The sequence below is a fragment of the Zingiber officinale genome, chromosome 10B, assembly GCF_018446385.1.
Source record: "Zingiber officinale cultivar Zhangliang chromosome 10B, Zo_v1.1, whole genome shotgun sequence".
In the NCBI taxonomy this organism is placed as follows: domain Eukaryota; kingdom Viridiplantae; phylum Streptophyta; class Magnoliopsida; order Zingiberales; family Zingiberaceae; genus Zingiber; species Zingiber officinale.
In genome coordinates, this window is record NC_056005.1 from 29109742 (window position 1) to 29130012 (window position 20271).

The 20271-nt window shown below is 47.7% G+C and overlaps 1 protein-coding gene across 1 annotated transcript; it reads left to right on the forward strand.

Annotated features, from left to right (window-relative positions):
• Positions 1 to 7361: 7361 nt before the first annotated feature.
• LOC122029049 lies at positions 7362 to 10329 on the forward strand. The gene is made up of 3 exons (XM_042588009.1): positions 7362 to 8452; positions 8543 to 9213; positions 9311 to 10329. Exons 1-3 carry the CDS (start codon positions 7362 to 7364, stop codon positions 10327 to 10329), a joined length of 2781 nt encoding a protein of 926 aa, XP_042443943.1.
• Positions 10330 to 20271: the final 9942 nt, after the last annotated feature.

Genomic DNA, 20271 nt, shown 5'->3' on the forward strand with positions numbered 1-20271 from the left:
TAGAATCAGGATATTTCACGGCTTAGTGACATGCACCATCTTGCATGATTGCATGCTGAGCGGTTGGCAGCTCCATTATTGTTGAACGCATCGCCAGTTACATGGATCTGCACACACAACCACTCATGGGTTAGTGATTTTTATTCAAGCTGGGTGTGTTGCAACAGGTTGCTCTATTTGGCTCCGTTGGTCCGCTCATGAGTAGTGTGACGCAGCGTGGTAGCCGACAGTGATCTCTCCCCTTCATCGCGTACCGGGAGATGAGAGCATTGCGCTCCCTCACTATGTTTGAGGTAGGAGGATAGGTGTAATCCGACAGCATCCCATCCACTCGGTCACTCATCAGGAGCAGTGACGACAGAGTGCATGGTTGTCACAACCCTACCCACTCGGTCTTACCATCGTGTGTGAGATGGTTGACTGACGTCAGGGGTGACTAAGACATGTTATTGGCATTATATGCATTATTTACATTTATTGCTTGTGGTTGTTGCATTTTATATGCTGCATATTGGATGAATGCATTGTTTGACATGCATACAGAATTTATGATACTTTGGGTCTGACGACCTTGATATCCCTATACCTATGTTCTGGTTAGTACAGTTACTCCTTATCTTACAATTTTACACTTTCTATATGTTATGTCAGGAGACTGTACACATAGTTATTGCTATTTGTTATAGTTTACTATGCATGTCAACTAGGTATTCGCTAAGTGTTGGACTCACACCCCGTTATTTTCAGGTTGAGGCTATTTAGGAGGTTCCAGTCGCTAGTCCCCAACCACTGCGGGTCGCGACGAGTTCGCACATTACGATTTTCTTATTATATTAGACTATGTTTTCAGACTTATAGTTTTGACATATGGATATTGTATGGTTTTGTTATTTGGCGATGGATTTTCATTTGGATGTATGCTGGAGTTTTGTGCTTTATGGGTGTAGTTGAGTAGGATATCAGTTTTGTTCTTTATGGGTGCAGTTGAGTAGGATATCGATTTTGTGCTTTATGGGTGTAGATGAGTAGGATTTCTGCGGTGTTTTCTTTATCTTTGTTTTAGTATAGTTGTTACTATTAAACTGCGTGGATGTTTGTTATATTGTACTGTTATATATTATAATTGTTCCGACCATGTTGGCCGAGGTATATATGGCTCTGAGGGCATTGTAAGAAATTTCATATTGTCACCGGTACAAGGGAGATACTACCGAAATTTTCTCTGGCAGGGACTACCTGGGGCGTAACACTTTTTCCCTGAAAAAACAGTATACGATGGAAAAAAGAACTGTTGAAGATGAGTATGTATGTGTGTGTACCTGGCTAAGGAAGAGGACCCTCCTTTTATATGAAGCTGCATACCTTTAGAGCTTGACCATTGCCAGAGAATGTTGGGTGTCGGGACCTGTAGGGTGAGAGAGGTTGTACGGTAGCCTCCTATTGATGGAAGGAAGGTTATGTTGGGACCGATATTCTCGTTAGAGGGGGGGGGTGAATAGCGTCTCGTCACGCGCTTGTGCTTGCTTCATCTTGATATGCAGTGGAAAATACAATACAAACACAAACACCGCTAACTATAGGGATTTACTTGGTATTCACCTCAAAAAGAGGTGACTAGTCCAAGGATCCACACACTCACGCACCCTCCTATGAAATCACTTATTTACGGTAACTACCAAAGGCGAAAAAGCCTTACAAGCTCACAATACAACACAAATACAAAGAGAAGCAGATACAAGGGAAATTTTACAAGATTTGTACACCAAACCCTAACCCTAGTTTCTTCTTCTTGTTGTAACTCGCCTCTTGACTTGGACGTGCCTCCAAGAACCTTCAAGAACTGACGTTGCAAGCTTGGAGAAGATCGTTGTGAATGTCGCAGAAGAGTCGTAGGAAAGAACGCAAAGTTCTGGCGAAGAAAACGCTCCGCCCAGGCTTTATACAGTGCTCCCAATTGATCCAAATTAGTTCCAATCGATTGCCATGTCACATCTGCACAATCCCAACCGTCCATCGCTCGTTTCCTGCTCAACGGTTACTTCCCAATCGATCAACTGATCGATTGGGACCATCTGAATCGATCGGCCGATCGATTCAAACCTATTCTGTGCTCTCGCGTCCACGCGAGAGCTTCTCCTCCCCAATCGATCGACCGATCGATTGCCTGATCGATTGGGAAAGCTTCTGTGCTTACGAGTAATGCTCCCAATCGATTGGTTGATCGATTGGAGTCATCCCACACTCGCAGCACATTTCAATCGATCGACCGATCAATTGGACACTGGTTCAATCGATCGACCGATCGATTGGACACTGGTTCAATTGATCGACCGATCAATTGAACACCCTGAACTTGCCTCAAATACAAGTTCAAGGTCCCAAACCCAACTTCCGGCCAACCATGACCTGTTGGGTATACATGCCTAGCATTTGGCCAACAACCGACCGACCTCGAACTAGCCTTCTAGTCTCCTCTATCAGCCTTACGTCCCTCAGATATCTCCCATCCTTCATGCCTTGCCTTCAGGAGCTTCCTTCGGCCTCATCCTAGTTGTCGGATTATACACCACACTCGATCAACCTCGAACTAGCCTTCTAGCCTCCTCCATCAGCCTTGCGTCCCTCGGATATCTCCCATCCTTCATGCCTTGCCTTCAGGAGTTTCCTTCGGCCTTATCCTAGTTATCGAGTTCTCTTTGCCAAGTCACACTAGGACTTACCTTGCCAAGACCACATGCTTGGACTTTCAACCTTTGCCAAGATCACACTTGGACTTTCCCAATTGCCTGGCTCCTTACCAGGACTTTTTCCCTTTGCCAAGATTGTTGGTGCAATATTCCCTAGGTCAAGGTTGACCTGGTTAACCAAGCCTGAGTCTTGGTTTGAGTTTCGATGTTTGACAATATATTGAGTTTAGATGATATGGACAATGCAGGTGCAGTTGTTCATTTGGGGAGATTGTTGATACAATTCCCGTTTGGTCAAAGTTGACCAGTTAAGATTGTGAAGGAAAGTCAAGTAGGTCAAGGTTGATTGGATACTTGACTGAAAGTCCTGGTGAGTGAAGCCAGGCAGAAGGAAGTCCTGGTGAGTGAAGCCAGGCAGAAGGAAGTCCTGGTGAGTGAAGCTAGGCAGGAGGAAAGTCCTAGTGAGTGAAGCTAGGCAGAAGGGAAAATCCTGGTAGGTGAAGCCAGGTGAAAGACCTAGTGAGTGAAGCTAGGCAGGAGGAAAATCCTGGTGAGTGAAGCTAGGTGAAAGACCTAGTGAGTGAAGCTAGGCAATTGGGAAAGTCCTGGTGAGTGAAGCCAGGCAAGAGAAATTCAGATGGGTCAAGGTTGACCAGACATCTGGTGAGAGTCCAAGTAGGTCAAAGGGATTGACCGGATACTTGGCACGAAGAGAAAAGTCCAAGTGGGTCAAAGGGATTGACCGGACACTTGGTGGGGAATCCTGGCAGGTCAAGGGAGTGACCAGATGCTAGACATGATATACCAATAGGTCAAGGTTGACCGAATATTGAATTGAGAGGCTTGAGACTTGGTTTTGGGCAAAAACCAAGAGCTGGATCGATCAGTGGATCGATCCAGGAGATGGATCGATCAGTGGATCGATCCAGGCCTTTCCCAGCGAACAGAGAGCCTCTGGATCGATCCGTGGATCGATCCAGAGGTCCCAATCGATCAGCCGATCGATTGGGACGCTGCTGGTTCGCGCGATAAGCGCTGGATCGATCCGTGGATCGATCCAGGCGTTTTCTCCAGAGCACAGAGGCGCTCTGGATCGATCCGTGGATCGATCCAAAGCCTCCCCGATCGATTGGGAGTTTTTGAATCGATCGGGATCCGACCGTTACGTCGTATTTGAGCTGCAGGCGTGCGATGACTGCGGCATCTCTTCACCGATTCATTTCAGATCTTCACCAGCTTCTCCACAACTCTTCTCAAGCTCGAGATCGCCAGTTCTTGAAGGCTCTTGGAGGTTCTTCCAAGTCAAGAGGCGGATCAAAGCAAGAAGAAGAAACTAGGGTTAGGGTTTTTGCTCTCATTGTAAGCTTATAAGCGTGTATTTCATTACCTTTCCCTTTCTTCTTGTATTGAGTCTTGTAGGGCTTTTCCGCCCTTGGTAGTTACCATAAAGGAGAGTTTTATTAGTAGAGGATGTGTGTGTAGGTGTGGATCCTTGGACTAGTCACCTCTTGTGAGGTGGATACCAAGTAAACCAACCTTGTTAGCGTTGTGTGGTTTGTTTCTGTATTTTCCGCTGCGCATCTTTGAAGAAACGAGCAACGACGAGCACCTAGCACGCGACGAGCTATTCACCCCCCCTCTAGCTACTTTTCGGTCCCAACAAAGATCACACTTGGACTTTTCAATTGCCTGATCTCACTTATCAGGACTTTCACCACCAAGTCTAATCAACACTAACTTACTTGGATTTTCACTCTTGCCAGTCTTCCTGTTGGACTTGCCATTGCCTAATTTCCAATTAGGACTTTCCCAGTCAAATCTCCTGTCAACTTTGACCTACTTGACTTATCTCTTGCCTAACCTCCAGTTAGGACTTTCCCAGATGCCTAAAATCCAGTTAGGACTTTCCCATTGCCTAAACTTCAATTAGGACTTATCCACTGCCTAACCTCCAGTTAGGACTTCACCACTACCTAACCACTAGTTAGGACTTCACCATTTCCTAATCTCCAGTTAGGACTTCATCACTGTTTAACTTCCAGTTAGGACTTTCAGACACCTAAACTTCCAGTTTGGACTTCTCCATTGTCTAACCTCCAGTTAGGACTTCCAGACACCTAACCTCCAGTTAGGACTTACCCAGTCCAGACACCTAAACTCCAGTTAGGACTTCTCCACTGCCTAACCTCCAGTTAGAACTTCACCACTGCCTAACCACTAGTTAGGACTTCACTATTTCCTAATCTCCAGTTAGGACTTCACCACTGCCTAACTTCCAGTTAGGACTTCTCCACTATCTAACCTCCAGTTAGGACTTCCAGACACCTAACCTCCAGTTAGGACTTACCCAGTCATGTCTCTTGTCATCCATGACTTACTTGACTTGTCTTCTTCTCAACCTGGTTAACTCTTTGACTATCTCCATAACCGGATGATTGCCCTAGGAATCTCCATATATTGTCAAACATCAAAACTCAAATCTCGACTCAAGCTTGACTCAACTCAAGCTTAGTCAAACTGATCAAACTTGACCTAGGAAAATTGCCTCAACAGGTTACACTCTCAGGGAGTGGTAGACCACTATAATATTCCCTGACGTCTGACAGTTATTATCTGTCAGGATGTTACGATTCTTTGACATGATTGTCGCTTAGTGCTTTTCGTCCCGCCCAGGTTCAGCTACAGCTAGCTCGAGACGACAACTCAGATGTGCTACCATGATTAGGCCTTGATGATGAGTTATGGTGAATCGACTGGGCTTTATCTGAGACTGTGACGAGGGACTCATCTTTCATGATTTGACCGCTGAAGAGTCGGTCGGGAGTTATCCTAGTAAAAGGACCAAGACCATCTATAAATCCTGAGCTAGGGCAATCTGATCGGTCGGGAGTAGGCCAGGAACTAGTTCAGGCTACGTTATACGTCTTTGATCTGGGGACCTGTCATATTTGTGACCGATAAAAAATTATACAACTGATGACGTGAAACGATTTGACTCTTATCTTTTCTTAACTGTTAACTATCATAACTCATTAATTATTGACTATCATATTTTCTTAACTATTGACCTCCTCATTTGATCAGTCCTCTCCTTTACCCACCGAACCAGAGTACTTCGAGTCCCCACTTGCATCGTTTGGCAGAAAGTACCGAACAGAGATGCGAAAACGTTTTAACGATCCGTTCCCTTGTCCTGTAGTTTTTATTCATCGATCAAGTCAACGATTGCATCGGTCCTCTATCTTGTAGATAATGCAGGAACCAGTGACCGCATAGATTTAGTCATATCTGTTTCCTTCAACCTTAATTACGTACCTTCGCTTCTCATCACCATTTTCAAAATATGGCAGTCATTAACGCGCATGAAGCTTCCACCCTTTCTCCGTGTTCGGAAGATTTGACAATGAGCATCCGTGCTTGGGAATCCGTAAACTAACCCTTCTTCACACGGTGTGGATTCGCGCTATCAGAAAAATTAATCGAGACGTTTCGGATTAATTTGAAACTTTTATTGATCAGAAAAATTAAGGTTCTGCTGCTGCTCGATCTGTTTTTGACCACAAAGCAAAGCCATTTCTTTCTCCCTTCGTGAAGGTACAAATTCAATGTTTTAACTCTCCAAGTTTGAGTTTTCAGTGCCTTCTTTTTGCTGCATTTCTCATCAAATAAACCTCAAGAAGAAGAAAACAAAAGAACGACAGAGGGCTTAATTTGATCCAAGACAAGCACAGCGTTCAAGGCATGAGGGTGGTGACAAGTGATGTTGTCAATGGCTGTGCTTCCCTTAGTCTGCGGCTCCAAAACCGGCTTTTAATGGCGTGCCACTGTGAGATGAAGTGAAGATAACGCAGCGACGGCTCAAATCATGTGAACCTTGGCAGTCAATCCTTTCTTAATCTCAGTGCACATCATTCTAAGCTATATATAAGCATGAGCTTTGCTTTGGCTCGAGATCAAATCCTTTTTTTTTTCTCGTCGGACCCTTTCTTAAGCCTCTATCGTAAATTAGCTTAATTAATGGTTATAAACAGTTGCTGATTGTGGCGCTTTCCACTTTTCCTCCTCCTGCCAAATATAAATCCTTTTATTGAAATCAAGTTAAAGTCTGAAAATTAATGCTCGTTTCCAAGATTCAATAATTTGGCATATGGTGGGTATTTTTGCCTTCCGTTTTTTAACAAAAAGGACAATACTTAATGAGAGATTACAATCTATTTATACCTACTATTTTTTTCCTTTTCTCTCTTATTCGACAATCATTGCATATTCTGATCAATCAATCCGATATCTTTCTTAACACAGATTTTGGTTTCCTTAGGTTCGCCTTGTATTCAACATTCTTTCCTTATTCATATTTGTTATAATTGCTAAAACGCAAGGTTGTAATATTCCCCATCTTTCCACCATTTTCCTTTTTTTTTTCTTTTACCAAAAGACCGTCTTTCTTTAAAGAATGATAATATATAGTTTCTTTTTCTTCCCTATTTTTATTGATTTTAGGTTACTTTATATATAAATAAAATATTATGATAATTAAGAATTTCTTGTACGGTAAATTATCGAGTTAAGTCTAGCAAAATATTGACCAAGATTAATTTTCTTTATTGATCTCGATTCCGCAAAACTTTTGCTCTAAAATCCCCTTCTCCAATTTCCATTGGTTCGTCGTCGACGATGGAGCTCGCCCGTTCTCCCAGCACGCGGAGCGGCTGCGACGTCGAAGGCACGAACAACGACTACGTGGCTATCAAGTCGTCGATCGGAAAGACGCGCGCCGTCCACAAGTTCGCCTCCTCCCGCCTCTTCCCCGCCGTCACCTGCCTCCAGTTTTGCTTCGTCATCTACGCTACCTTCTTTCTGTACTACATGAGCCCCTCCGTCGACTTCCGCTCCCGTGCAGACTTCTCCTGGGCTACCCGCATCTCGCACCAATGGAAGCACTTAATCGTCAAACCCAACGCCGTCGCGTCCTCCGCCCTCGCCGCCGACTTCACCCCAGCCGACGTCTGCGAGACGGAGAGAATCGAGTTCGTGCAGAAGAAGTCCGAAGACGCTGTCATGATCAAGCTTAAGCGAGAGCTCTACGACGAGGTGTTGGCGTTCCAGAGCAAAAACGCCGGAACAGAGACTCTGCCGGAGCTGCTTCAGATGCCGTCCCGGTGGAGCCAGGCAGGGAACAATTCCCGGAGGGTGACGGTGATTCTGAACCACTTCAAGCGGAGGACGCTCTGCGCGCAGCTTGACTCGCTGCTTGACCAGACGCTGCCGTTCCACCACTTGTGGGTGCTGTCCTTTGGCAGCCCGAACGAGGCGGTGTTCCGGCGGATTGTGGAGAGCTACAACCATTCTAGGATCAGCTTCATCAGCTCGAGCTACGACTTCAAGTACTACGGACGGTTCCAGATGGCGCTGCAGACGGAGTCCGATTTCGTCTACATCCTCGACGACGACATGATTCCCGGCCGGCGGATGCTGGAGATTCTGACGCATGTCGGGGGGACGGAGAAGTATAAGAACTCTGTTTTAGGGAGCATTGGCCGGATTCTGCCGTTCCGGCAGAAGGACTTCACATTCCCTAGCTATCGCAAGTTCCGCTCCAAGGAGGCCGGATTGTACCTGCCGGATCCGGCTTACGGTATCACAGTTGAGAGGACTGTGCAGGTGGATTTCTTGTCGAGTTCCTGGTTTTTATCTGCGGATTTGGTGAAGACTCTGTTCGTGGAGACGCCGTTCACTTTTATGACAGGCGAAGATTTACACCTCAGGTAACAAATTAATCAAATCGAATCTTTCGTTATCTAAAAATTTTCCACAAGATGACGAAAAGAGATCTGAGATGTATTTAAAATGTGCAGTTATCAGCTTCAGAAGTACAGGAACGCAGGCTCCTACGTCCTCCCCGTCGATCCAAATGACAAGGAGACATGGGGCGACAGCGAGCACAGACTGGCCTACGTTTCTGAGACCACCGTCATCTTCAAGGACGTCGTCCAAGTCCGCGACGATCAATGGTGGCGCGCCCTGTCCACCGGCTACGTAACTCAGTGGGCGGCCATGTACCCGCAAAAGATAGATGTCCTCTTCTACGCTCACTCTCCTGACGAAGTGAGAGCACTCGCTCCGCTCCTCGAGAAGTTCCGCACCACCGTGGGAAGGAAATCCTACATCGTCGTCTCCGGCGGCAGTTACTGCTCCTGCGAGGAGACAGCCTCTGTTCTCAAGTGGCCCAAGAATGTATGCAAGGAAAGAAGGTTCAGGATCTTCGATTTACAAGTCGGAGCCATTTCGGGCGTATCGAACTCGGATGTCCCGGTGGTGCAGGCTGTGTACTCGAGCTTGAAGGGGCTTCTCAAGATTCACAATCCCAGCTTGCTGATCGCTGTCGATGACATTGATCAAAATGTCAAGAATGCGCTAAAAAATGCGTGCGAGGGGAGTGCAAACGGGACGTCCCTCGTTCTTCTTCCGAGGCCAGCGGTGCCGAAGGTTCTGTGGATGGCCGATCTACGACCCTCAGCATTGCCGCGTAATTAAAAAGCGCCTGCATTTATTAAAATATTAGAAAAATATATTATTTTTGGATTAAGAATTAAGCATAATTAGCTGGAATTGTGATTTTGCAGACTGGAACCGGATGCGGATCACCGTGAACATCATCACCCAGAACCGCGCCACCTCCCTGCAGCGGCTCCTGCTGTCGCTGCAGAACGCGTACTACCTCGGCGACGAGGTGCGGCTCACCTTCAACATGGACAGCAAGGTGGACGTAGCGACGCTCCAGCTGGTGCGCTCCTACTCGTGGGCCCAGGGCCCCAAGCAAATCCGGCGGCGCATCATCCAGGGCGGCCTCATCCGCGCCGTCAGCGAGAGTTGGTACCCGTCGGACGACGACGAGTTCGGCCTCCTCCTCGAGGACGACATCGAGGTGTCCCCCTACTACTACCTGTGGATCAAGTACGCCCTCCTCGCCTACCACTACGACCCGCAGGTGTCGCTCCCGGAGCTCTCATCCATCTCGCTCTACACTCCGCGACTCATCGAGGTGGTGAAGGAGCGGCCCAAATGGATCGCGACGGAGTTCTTCAAGCAGATCCACCCCAACACGCCGTACCTGCACCAGCTCCCCTGCAGCTGGGGCTCCGTCTTCTTCCCCAAGCACTGGCGGGAGTTCTACGCTTACATGGGCGCGCGATTCACTGAAGACGCGAAGCAGAATCCCGTGCAGATCCCCAAGTCGCGGACCAACGGGTGGCAGGCGTCGTGGAAGAAGTTCCTCATCGACATGATGTACCTGCGCGGCTACGTGAGCCTCTACCCCAACTTTCCCAGCCAGGCCAGCTTCTCCACCAACCACATGGAGCCCGGAGCACACATCAGCGCCAAGGACAACGTCGTCAAGCACAACAAGGATGACTTCGAGGTGCCGCTCATGAGGGACGACTTCACGCGCCTGCTGCCGGCGGGGAAGATGCCGCCGGCGTCCAGGCTGCCGGTGATCAATCTGTTCAACCAGGCGGTGTCTCTGAAGGGGCTGAGGGCGGCGGGGGCTAAGCTGGGACAGGATGTCATCAATTGTACCGAAGTGGAGGTCGTCGGAGTCGATCATAGCACGGGCCTACCCGTGAATTGCACCAAGTTCTGATTTGGTTTTAGGCAGGTAATCTGTTTTTATCTACTTGTTGGTAAATTTTTTGGTTTGTTGATGAAGACGAAGAGCTGAATTTGTAAAGATCTATATGCCGAAAGTGACTTATTTCGATCGATAACAGGCCGGGAAGTAAATAATTACCACTGAATGCTGAAAAAAAGAAGTCTTAAAGATTGATAAATAGTAAACGAATTATATTCTCTCCAAAAGCAAATGATCGATGAAATGCAGGAGGTGTTTGTGATTGTCTCCACTGATGCACTAAAATTCATTGTTTGAAATTTTTGGCCTATGTTGTTGTTTAGCTTTTGATGGTAAGTAGAAGAATAAAAAATGTTCACATTCTGGTTTTATGAATAGAGATATTCGTCAGGTATGATATTCTGATAATTTAATGGGCAATGAATTCTTCAACAGTATCGTATATAAACATGATATAGTTTCTATATACATAGCAGGCGCCAACATCTTGAAAAAGGATGACTAAGAGAAGAATATGAGGTGGCATTTTATTTCATATCTGGAATCTGAAGATCAACTATAAATGTTATTTATTTCCTATACAATCAAAAAATATACAGAGAGAAAAGGACAAGTATTTCTATTCACTTAGAAACTAATGATAGTCTCTAGAAAATTGTTGATGTAGGACTTAGAATAATATGAATAACTGAAGTTTCTACAAAAGTGTGTTTGTAATGTCGTTTGAGACAGTGTGTGCTTGTGACTTGTGACTTGTGACTTGTGAGGGACTTATTATCGATTGGGAGCTTAATACTCTATTCATTATTTGATAATCTTATTTATTCATCAATTGTGCTTGTGTTTGGTATTACGGATGGACTAATAATCAAATAAAAATATGCTCACTAATAGAATATTAAGTTAACGAAGGGAATTAACAAGAATAAAATAGTTATTCCAAGGGGTATGGAAGAATATATTAGAATTAGTGCATTCCTTTGGTTCATAGAATAACAATTTTAGCACATAAGACTATATTCTGACTATGGAAATTAACAGGAGATTGATGCAGGGCATCTAGGGACACAATTATGTCATATCATCCAACACAGCTGATCCGACAGTAAGGACGGGGGACTCCTTTTGTGGGGAACCAATGACACGTGAAGGTCAGAAGTCAAAAGGGTCAACATGAGGTCCATCCGATCGGAGAAGGGTCGGGTCAACCGGCCGAACGGGTCCGGTCGGAATCAAAGATAACCCGACGGGGAGTCGGGTTTCCGACGCTCATGGTGAACAGGGTCGCCGGGCCGAGCGGGTAGCCTGCTCGACCGAGGCGTAAAGCATCAATGCTGTGAAGGAACAGTCTCAGACGAGCACGCGATGGAGTGAAATCTTCCCGGTCGGACCGATACCTATGCCCGGTCGGACCGATGCCTGCCGAGCGGATGGACGCTCGGCTCGGGGAAAAAAGAGACAAGGACAAGGGGACATTGGGGAACATCTTCTGACAACAGGCATGTTCGACGACTAAGCCATACGTAGAATCCTACGACGGAAGGTTCTGCTGTCCCATCAGAGAGGTGCTCGGACTGTAGCAGTATGGTGTCAGGCATGCTCCTCTGGTAAGCCCATACTAAGGTATGGTAAAGGACATGTGTACGCCTCGGTAGGTGTGCATAAGCCTCCCCACAGCTCTATATAAGAGCCCGCAGACTTTGCCGGAGGGACGCGATCTCTGATCTTTGGAGCCACCTTATCGTTTTCCTCTTGCCTGACTTGAGCGTCGGAGGGTCATTGCCGGGAACCCCTTCCCGGTTCGACTTTCTTGTAGGTTCGCCGGAGATTCGTGCAGCTGGTCGGAGATAGGGGAGAGCGCCACGCCCCCAGCGTCCGTCGACTCAGCGTTCGGACAAGATCAAATTGGCGTCGTCTGTGGAAACACACCTGCATCCGAGCGGAAGAGATGGACGAAGCTGGACGACCTCACACCGTGATGCTCTCCCAGGAGGAGCTCGACGCTCTAATCGAGGCAAGAGCAGCTAAGCTCATGGAGCATCAAAAACAGAAGGTGCAAGCCGAGCAACTGGAGCAACAAGCGACGTCAGCGTCAGGAGCCCGAGCGGTAGCAGAGTTCCGACCGGAGAACATCTCAACATGGGGCCGACATAAGGATCCGATCGGCATCCAAGGAGAAGCACCGCTTGCCCCGATTTCATTTCATCGGGCCCTATTCCGTACGCCTCCTGAAGTCGCACTAGCTAACCTTGATCGAGGATCTTCATCCGACGAGGCGCCCAGGCGAGACTACAGAAAAGGCAAGGCTCCCCGAACGGACGCCTCCCCTGAGCGGATCAACCGGCAGTTTTCAGAGGCCATCCTGCGGGACCCTCTGCCCAAGCATTATGTGCCCCCGGTGATCGGGGAATACAACGGAACCACCGACTCGGACGACCATCTAGGAAAGTTCGACAACACAGCTACCCTACATCAATACACAGATGGAGTGAAATGCCGGGTGTTCCTTACTGTTAGGACCTTCGGATAGCGGCTAGAGAGGGGGGGGGTGTGAATAGCCGACCCCAAATTTTCGTTTCTTCCTACAATTTAGGTTAGCGCAGCGGAAATACAATGTAGAAACGAAAGTGGAGAAGATCAAACCTCAAACACGATGATGTAACGAGGTTCGGAGATGATACTCCTACTCCTCGGCATGTCCGTAAGGTGGACGAAGCCTATCAATCCGTCGGTGGATGAGACCCCGGATAACCGGCTAATATAAACTCCTTCTGGGTGGAGAAACCTCGCCACAGACTCTTTTGCAACAGCAATAAAGGAGTACAAGATAGAGCAAGAAAACAAGAAGAATATGAATGTAACAACACTTTGCTTGCCTTCTTGTCGACTGGAGTTCGATGAAGCAACAACTTCACGATGCCAGCAGCAACTGATCAGCAAACCAGCCGAGGGAAGCTCACACAAAGCTTCAGAAACACAGAGCTCAGCAAAGCTCAGATTGCAAGAGTGAGGAACAAGAACTAAACATTGTAGCAACCAGACTCCTGTAGCCCTCGACCTGTTATATAACCTGCGAAGAAGAAGACACATAAACTAGCCGTTGTGTCGCAACGGCTAGGGCCTGGACCGATCAGGCACACTCCTGATCGGTCCAGAGTTTCTCCTGAATGATCAGGGTTTTGTTGTGCATCTTCTTCTCCCGATCTTCTTTGATTCTGATCGGTCACCAGACAGGTTATTGTTTGGTTACTAATCGGTCACCGATCGATCAACCAAGATCGGTTACGAGACCGATCCGGTTTAAACTCGACCCTAAACCCTACGGTCACGAGCGAGCTACAAGGCCCTCTCGGACCTAGTCGAGCGAGCTCGAGCCTCTCCGACTTCCCATGTCGGTCTCACCGGCCCTCTCGGCCTGAGTGCGGAGAACGAGCTACCGAGCCCTCTCCGACTTCATCCGGTCCGGAGAAGGAGCTCAGGCCCTCTCGACCTAGTCGGAGAATGAGCTGAGCCCTCTCCGGCCGTGCGGTCGGAGCAGGCTGCCCTCTCTAAGCAGTCAGGAGGCAGGCTCGAGCCCTCTCGCTTCCACGTCCGGTCGGAGAATGAGCTCAGCCCTCTCGGCCTAGTCGAGGAGCTCCGAGCTCGGGCTGCCCTCTCCTTCCACGTCCGGTTCAGAAGGCTCCGAGCCTCTCGGCCTAGTCTAGGGCGAGCTACCAGGCCCTCTCGGGTCCGGACAGCTCCAGGCCCTCTCGGAGCCCTCTCCGACTTCCCATGCCAAGCTTCCATACTTGGACTTCTCCCGTGCCAAGCTCCCTGCTTGGACTTTTCCGTGCCAAGTCTCCATACTTGGACTTTTCCCGTGCCAAGCTCCCTGCTTGGACTTTTTCGTGCCAAGTCTCCATACTTGGACTTTTCCCGTGCCAAGCTCTATGCTTGGACTTTTCCGTGCCAAGTCTCCATGCTTGGACTTTTCCGAATCAAGTCAACTCAAGTCGGGTCAACCTTGACCGAAGGTTGCACCCACAATCTCCCAAGTTTGTATTCTTGTCAAACATCAAGATACAACTTTTCTATCCTCGTCAAACATCAAAATACAACTCGAGTCAGGTCAACTCGAGTCGGGTCAACCAGGTCAACCTTGACCTAAGGTTGCACCAACAATCTCCCCTTTTTTGATGTTTGACAAAAACCATAATCAAGTTAGGTTAACCCGATAACCTAACTTAGGTTTTCCAATAGTTCTCCAATCAATGTTCTTCCTTGAACATTCTTCCCAAACTCCAATGTTCTTCCTTGAACATTCTCTAGACATTTCTTCCCCTTTTTGACACACATCAAAAAGAGTGAATCAAGGTTAAGAGTTTCTTCCTAATGAAAGTCCCATACCTTTCATTGAAATCCTTAATTTCCCCCTTGATACTAAAGACAATAATCAACTTAGTGATAATCCCATATCACTCATCCTCAGAAATCGAGTAAAAACTCCCCCTAAAAGTCAACTCCCGCTTGACCAATAGGTAAAACTCCCCCTAAAGGTCAACTCCCCCTTGACCATTGCACCAACAATGTCTTGGAGAGTTTTAACCCTTTAGAAATCACCAATCTAATCAGTTGAAATTTCAGACAGCAAATTTCAGAAATTTCAGACAGAATTTGGCACGCCCGATCGGTCACCAGACCGATCAGGAGCTCCCTGGATCGGTCCAGTGACCGATCCAGCATCCTCCTGATCGGTCACACATGTCTATTTCTGATTTCTGAATTTCTTCCTCCCGAAATTCAGAAACCCCTACAAAATTACAAAAAATTCCAAAAATTATAAAATTTTGAGGATACATTCCTCATAACATATACTACCATGGAAAAATAGTTTTCTATGAAAATAACTTCCATTTTCAAATCTTGATACAAAGTTTAAAAACTTTGAAATAGTTCAAGTTTACCTCAACTTTGTATCAACTTACTCAATGATGAATGCTATCACTAGAAAAACTTCATCAAGGTTTTTCAAATCAATTTTGAAATGATTTTAAACCATTCAATTTAGGACCACAATCTTAGGGCTAAATGTACATGACTTGTACACAAGCTTTCCCTATGATCTTCCATTTTGAATTAGGCTCATCTAGGTACAAGAACTATGCACATTGATCCTAACTCATGATCCTAATATCTCACACACATCTAAGGTGTATCAAACACATCCAAGTCAATTTTGATGTGAGATATGAGTTTAGGTCATCTTAAGCTAAGTTCTCATGCATTTTCTAAACAACAATTTGATTTCCATATCAAATTGTGTTTTTGTCCTTAAATCAAATTAATTGATTATAAATGCAAAAGATGATGACATGGCATATAATGATATCATAAGTAAAAACATGTGCCAATGTCATGATGTCGTGGCATAAAGTATGAAACTTAAATAAGGCATGACATATAGCTAACCTAAGTATTATCATGACATTTCAAATGATAATAAATTAGATATGATGTCATGACATGACATATGACAAATAATACATGGCAAATAATATATAAAGGTATAGAAAATACCTAATTCTAGCCTTAGTTGCCATTTTTGATAATTTTGATCATTTTGCCATAAATTCCATATTCCTAAGTGTAATAGACCTAAAATTATATACTAAAGATTTTTAGATCACCATGTGCCAATTAGATTGACCCTAGAGAATTCCTCGAATGTGGTTGGCACATCCTAATCACCTTAGGAATGAGTAAAATTTCATTTTTCAAGGCTTGATTACACCTTGAAAATTCCTAAAATGCCACCTTTTGCCATGATTAGGTTAACTACCTATCCAATTAAGGTGGGCACACCCTAAACCATCTAGCATGATGGAATCACCCTCCTAGGAACCCAAAGCCTATTTGAGCTTGATCCTGTCCGAACCAGAAGTCAACAGACGCTGGGCACGTGACGCTCCAAGGCTCGCTGATGTAGGTCTCCAACTAGTGTCGAGATGCTCCGGCTATCCTGCACAGAAGTCGAGCCGGGAAGGGGATTCCCAGCGACGACCCTCCGACGCTCAAGTCAGGTAAATCACGATGAACAAGGTGGCTCCAGAAGTCTCAGAGTACATACCAGCATCCCCTGTCGATGAAACCTGAGGTTCTTTATATAGAGCTGTGAAAGGTTTGGGCACGCGTACCAAGGTGCATAAGTGTCCCCGGTCCTATCCTAGGTATGCGGCTGTCAGAAAGCTTACCTGACCCATATCGCTACAGTCAGAGCATGCCCTCGATGGGACAGCAGAATCCCCTGTCACAAGATTTGGAGCATGACACACACGTGAAACCTACAGGTTGTCAGAGAAAGAAATCCTCTGGCCCTTTCCTTTGCTCCAAACTTGTAGTCCGAGCGGAAAGATACCTAAACATCCGACCGGACATCCGCAGTGGTTTACTTGTGCTTTGTGGAGACTAACAAACAGGGGCGCTTTATGACTGTGATCGGTCAAAAGGTCAGCTCGGTCCATGACCTTTTTAACTGAGCGTCGGAACCCCGATTTGACAGGGTGCCTACCAACTATAAGTGCAAACCGGCCGGACCCTTCCGGGTACTCGATTCCATCGGCCGGCCGGCAGTCCAGTCGGACCGGCCATCTATGGCCGTCCGTCCGGTCGGACCACACTCTCCTCTGGGTGGGCGGCTGTTCCGGTGACTGCGAAATGGGGGCCCGCTCTTACTACCGGATCACTTGCCTTCCCTTCAAGTCTAGTCGAAGGAGGCGCATAGTCCGACTGACTGGACTGTGAGTCTAGCCGAACGGCTCTTCCATGCTAATCTCCTCCGCCCGGTCAGCGGCAGAGGTATCCTTGAATGAATCAATGATGGCTTTCGCCGGATCTCCTTGCGTTCTGCGCCAATCTTCGACATCAATGTCGATCATACCTTCATTAAATGCTCCGAATGATTGACTGCCACGTGGAGCAATGCCATCAGAGTACGGAGGCGGTTGCATGATATTTTGATGTGACCGAAGCAATTCGAAATAAACGGCTAGATGTATGCATTGATTCCCGTGACCTGGATCCGACGGTGGAGGCCGACAGGCCCTCACCCTATAAATTCTTCGTTTCCTTCTCGCCTTCACACGCCTCCGTTACCTCTACTGTTGCTCTCTGCGCTGTGGAGCTCCGGCGATCTTGTTGCTGCCTTCTGACGCTCTCCGGCGCCTTTCCTCGATTCATCTCCCCTCAGTAAGGTTTTAGATCTCTCCTCCTTCCTTTCCGGTATCTAATCCGTATTTCTTCCCCTAGCTCGAGTCTTTGAAATTCCATTCCTTCGTCTTTGGAACTTCCTTTTTGATTTCTCTTCCGATCATGGCCAGTTCTTCTCATCCCGAAGAACAATCCTTAGGCCCATGGTATACTACCATGCGATCTCGTTTGAACAACGGGATTTTGATATTTTGGTGACAATTTGAAATCCCCGAGGATATCAGTTCGCCTAGCTGGTCCCGTCGCTCGGCCACACCGCGGTGGTTTCTGTGTCTTCGCGACCAATTTACCGCCGGTCTGCGGTTCCCCGTCCATCCTTTTATAGCAGACGTCTGCAATTATTTTGGCGTGCCGCTCGGAAGTTTAGTACCAAACACCTTCCGTCTCCTCTGCGGCGTTGTCGTTTTGTTCAAGATTCACAACATTCCTCCCGACCGGAGGTCTTCTTTTATTTCTATTATCCTAAGCAAGCCGAGCCGGGCACTTTTATGTTCCAAGCTCGGCCCGGTTTGGTCTTCTTCAATAAACTACCCACTTCAATAAACATTGGAAGGACTATTATTTCTACCTCCGCATGCCCAGTCAGCCAAACTTCACCTCCTACCTCCCGAGTCGAAGAAATTCAAGACCCGACCGGACTATCTTCACGCCGCAAATGTACTAGCCGGTCTACGACTTGACATCAACAAGCTTCTTCACGAAGGAGTGATGTACATTTTTGGGCTGAGTCCTATACGGACCCCACTTCCGACCGGCCGGTAAGAACTTTGCTTTGGCACTTGCTTTAATTGCTAAGCGATTTCTTTTCTCTTCATGCGGTGACATCGTCATGGACTCTGATGGCGCGTTCTAAAGAGAAAGGCAATGACCTGGAGGTATGTGACCAAAGAAATGAACTGGGTATTCGGTCGGTTCTCACGAAGGAAGGCGGCACCAGTGAATCGGCCGCTCAGCCTCTCAGCAAGCATGTCGCGCTCTGGGAACCAACGGCCCCAGGAAGGGTCGGTCGGGAGGAGGATCACCCGCAAAAGACGGCCAGTGGAGACCGCTTCGCTCGGCTACCTCCATGGTCCAACCCTCGCCGGGCCGCCTCGATGCGAAGGAAGGCACCGGTGCACGAGACCATTTCATCTCGACGGGACGCCTTCCTGGGACGGCCGGCCTCGGTCGAGGCCACTCCGGTCGACACTCTCCCCGCTCGCCGTTCGGTCCAACGTTCGACCATCCATTCGGGTCTTTGCGCGGACCGATCCGTCGGGCGATCCACGGCACGGCCGCTGTCTGGTTACTCTTCATCGAGTGAAGAGTTCTTGCCGGTCCGGACGGACGTGCCGAGCACCTGCTTACTTTGAAAGGGCCCTCGCCGAGATGTGGGCCGACACTCGGGCGCGCGTAGCGTGATCCCTCTCCGAACTTAGCCAACAGCCACATGCAAGCGGCTACGGGTAAGTTCTTCGTTGTTTTTTTTTTTGTTTTACCTAAAATATTTCCGCTCGGCTTCTAACAACTGCGCCTTTTCGTTTCGGTGGGTGGAAGAGATAGCGATTCCAACCGTCGGCTATGGCGGACGAGGAGATAAGGCAATTCGGGGGCGGCGATCGGCGTCCCAAGGACCTTCCTACTCGGAGCTGCAAAGAGCTCAAACTAAACTTCTGGGCCGAGCGTAAGAAAACAGCTGATCGGCCCGCTGGCCGAAGTCGAGAAGCAGGTCAAGTCGCTTGACACAAAGATAACTCGCCACCACTCGGAAGAACACTGCCATCTCGATCTGGAAAGGGCTGGAGACGGCGGCGGCGATGGCGGGGAGCAGCTGGTCGCGGCATCCGCCGCCGATGGGGAAGATTGAGCGTCTGAATGAGGCCCTGACAAGCTCCCAGGCAACCTTCAAGGAATACCAGGATGCCGAGCCGAGCCGAGTCGCCGCTCTCCGACAAAGTTACATCCGATCGCCCGAGTTCTCGGAGAAAATTTGCGAGCGGATGTACTCGGCTTTCGACCTGGCAATTACGGCCACTATGACCTATCTGAAGTCGAAGGGCCTTCTTCCGGAGTCCACCAATATTCCAGCTGGAGCTCCTGAGCAACATTCCGAGGGACCTCTACGACTACATCGAGTAATTTTTGTAATTTCGCCGCTCGGCTGAACATGAACCTTTTTGTACTTAGGCCACTCGACCTAAGGTTCTAATTTTAATGAAATGCTTTCCTTTCGTGTACTCTATCTTTTTGCACTGTTCCCTGGCTAACACTTGTACGGTCCGCTCGTCTTCTATCACATCATACCTTGGGCATTCGAGGTGCATTCTTCCAGAATGAAGTGTTTTCCCCAGCTCTTCCGTCCGGCCGAATATCAATCTGGGCTGCTAGCCAGAATCGCTCGCTATAAGCCGATCCGAACCTTTTATACCTCGAGTCCGATCGGAAAATAGCTTCGGTCTGACAATCGGCGGGGAATACGGATAATCGCAGTGTCGACGATATTCCGCTCGGATTATTTATACGGCTCGTCTCTTGATTTTAACGCGGAGCTCGTCGGTAGCGGATATTTATAGCGGTCGGTACGCGGCTCGATCTTTACGCGGCTCGTCGGTAGCGGATATTTATAGCCGTCGGTAGCGGCTCTCGATCTTTAGCAGCGGAGCTCGTCGGTATTCCGCTCGGATTATTTATAGACGCCGGCTCGTCTCTTGATTTTTAACGACGGAGCTC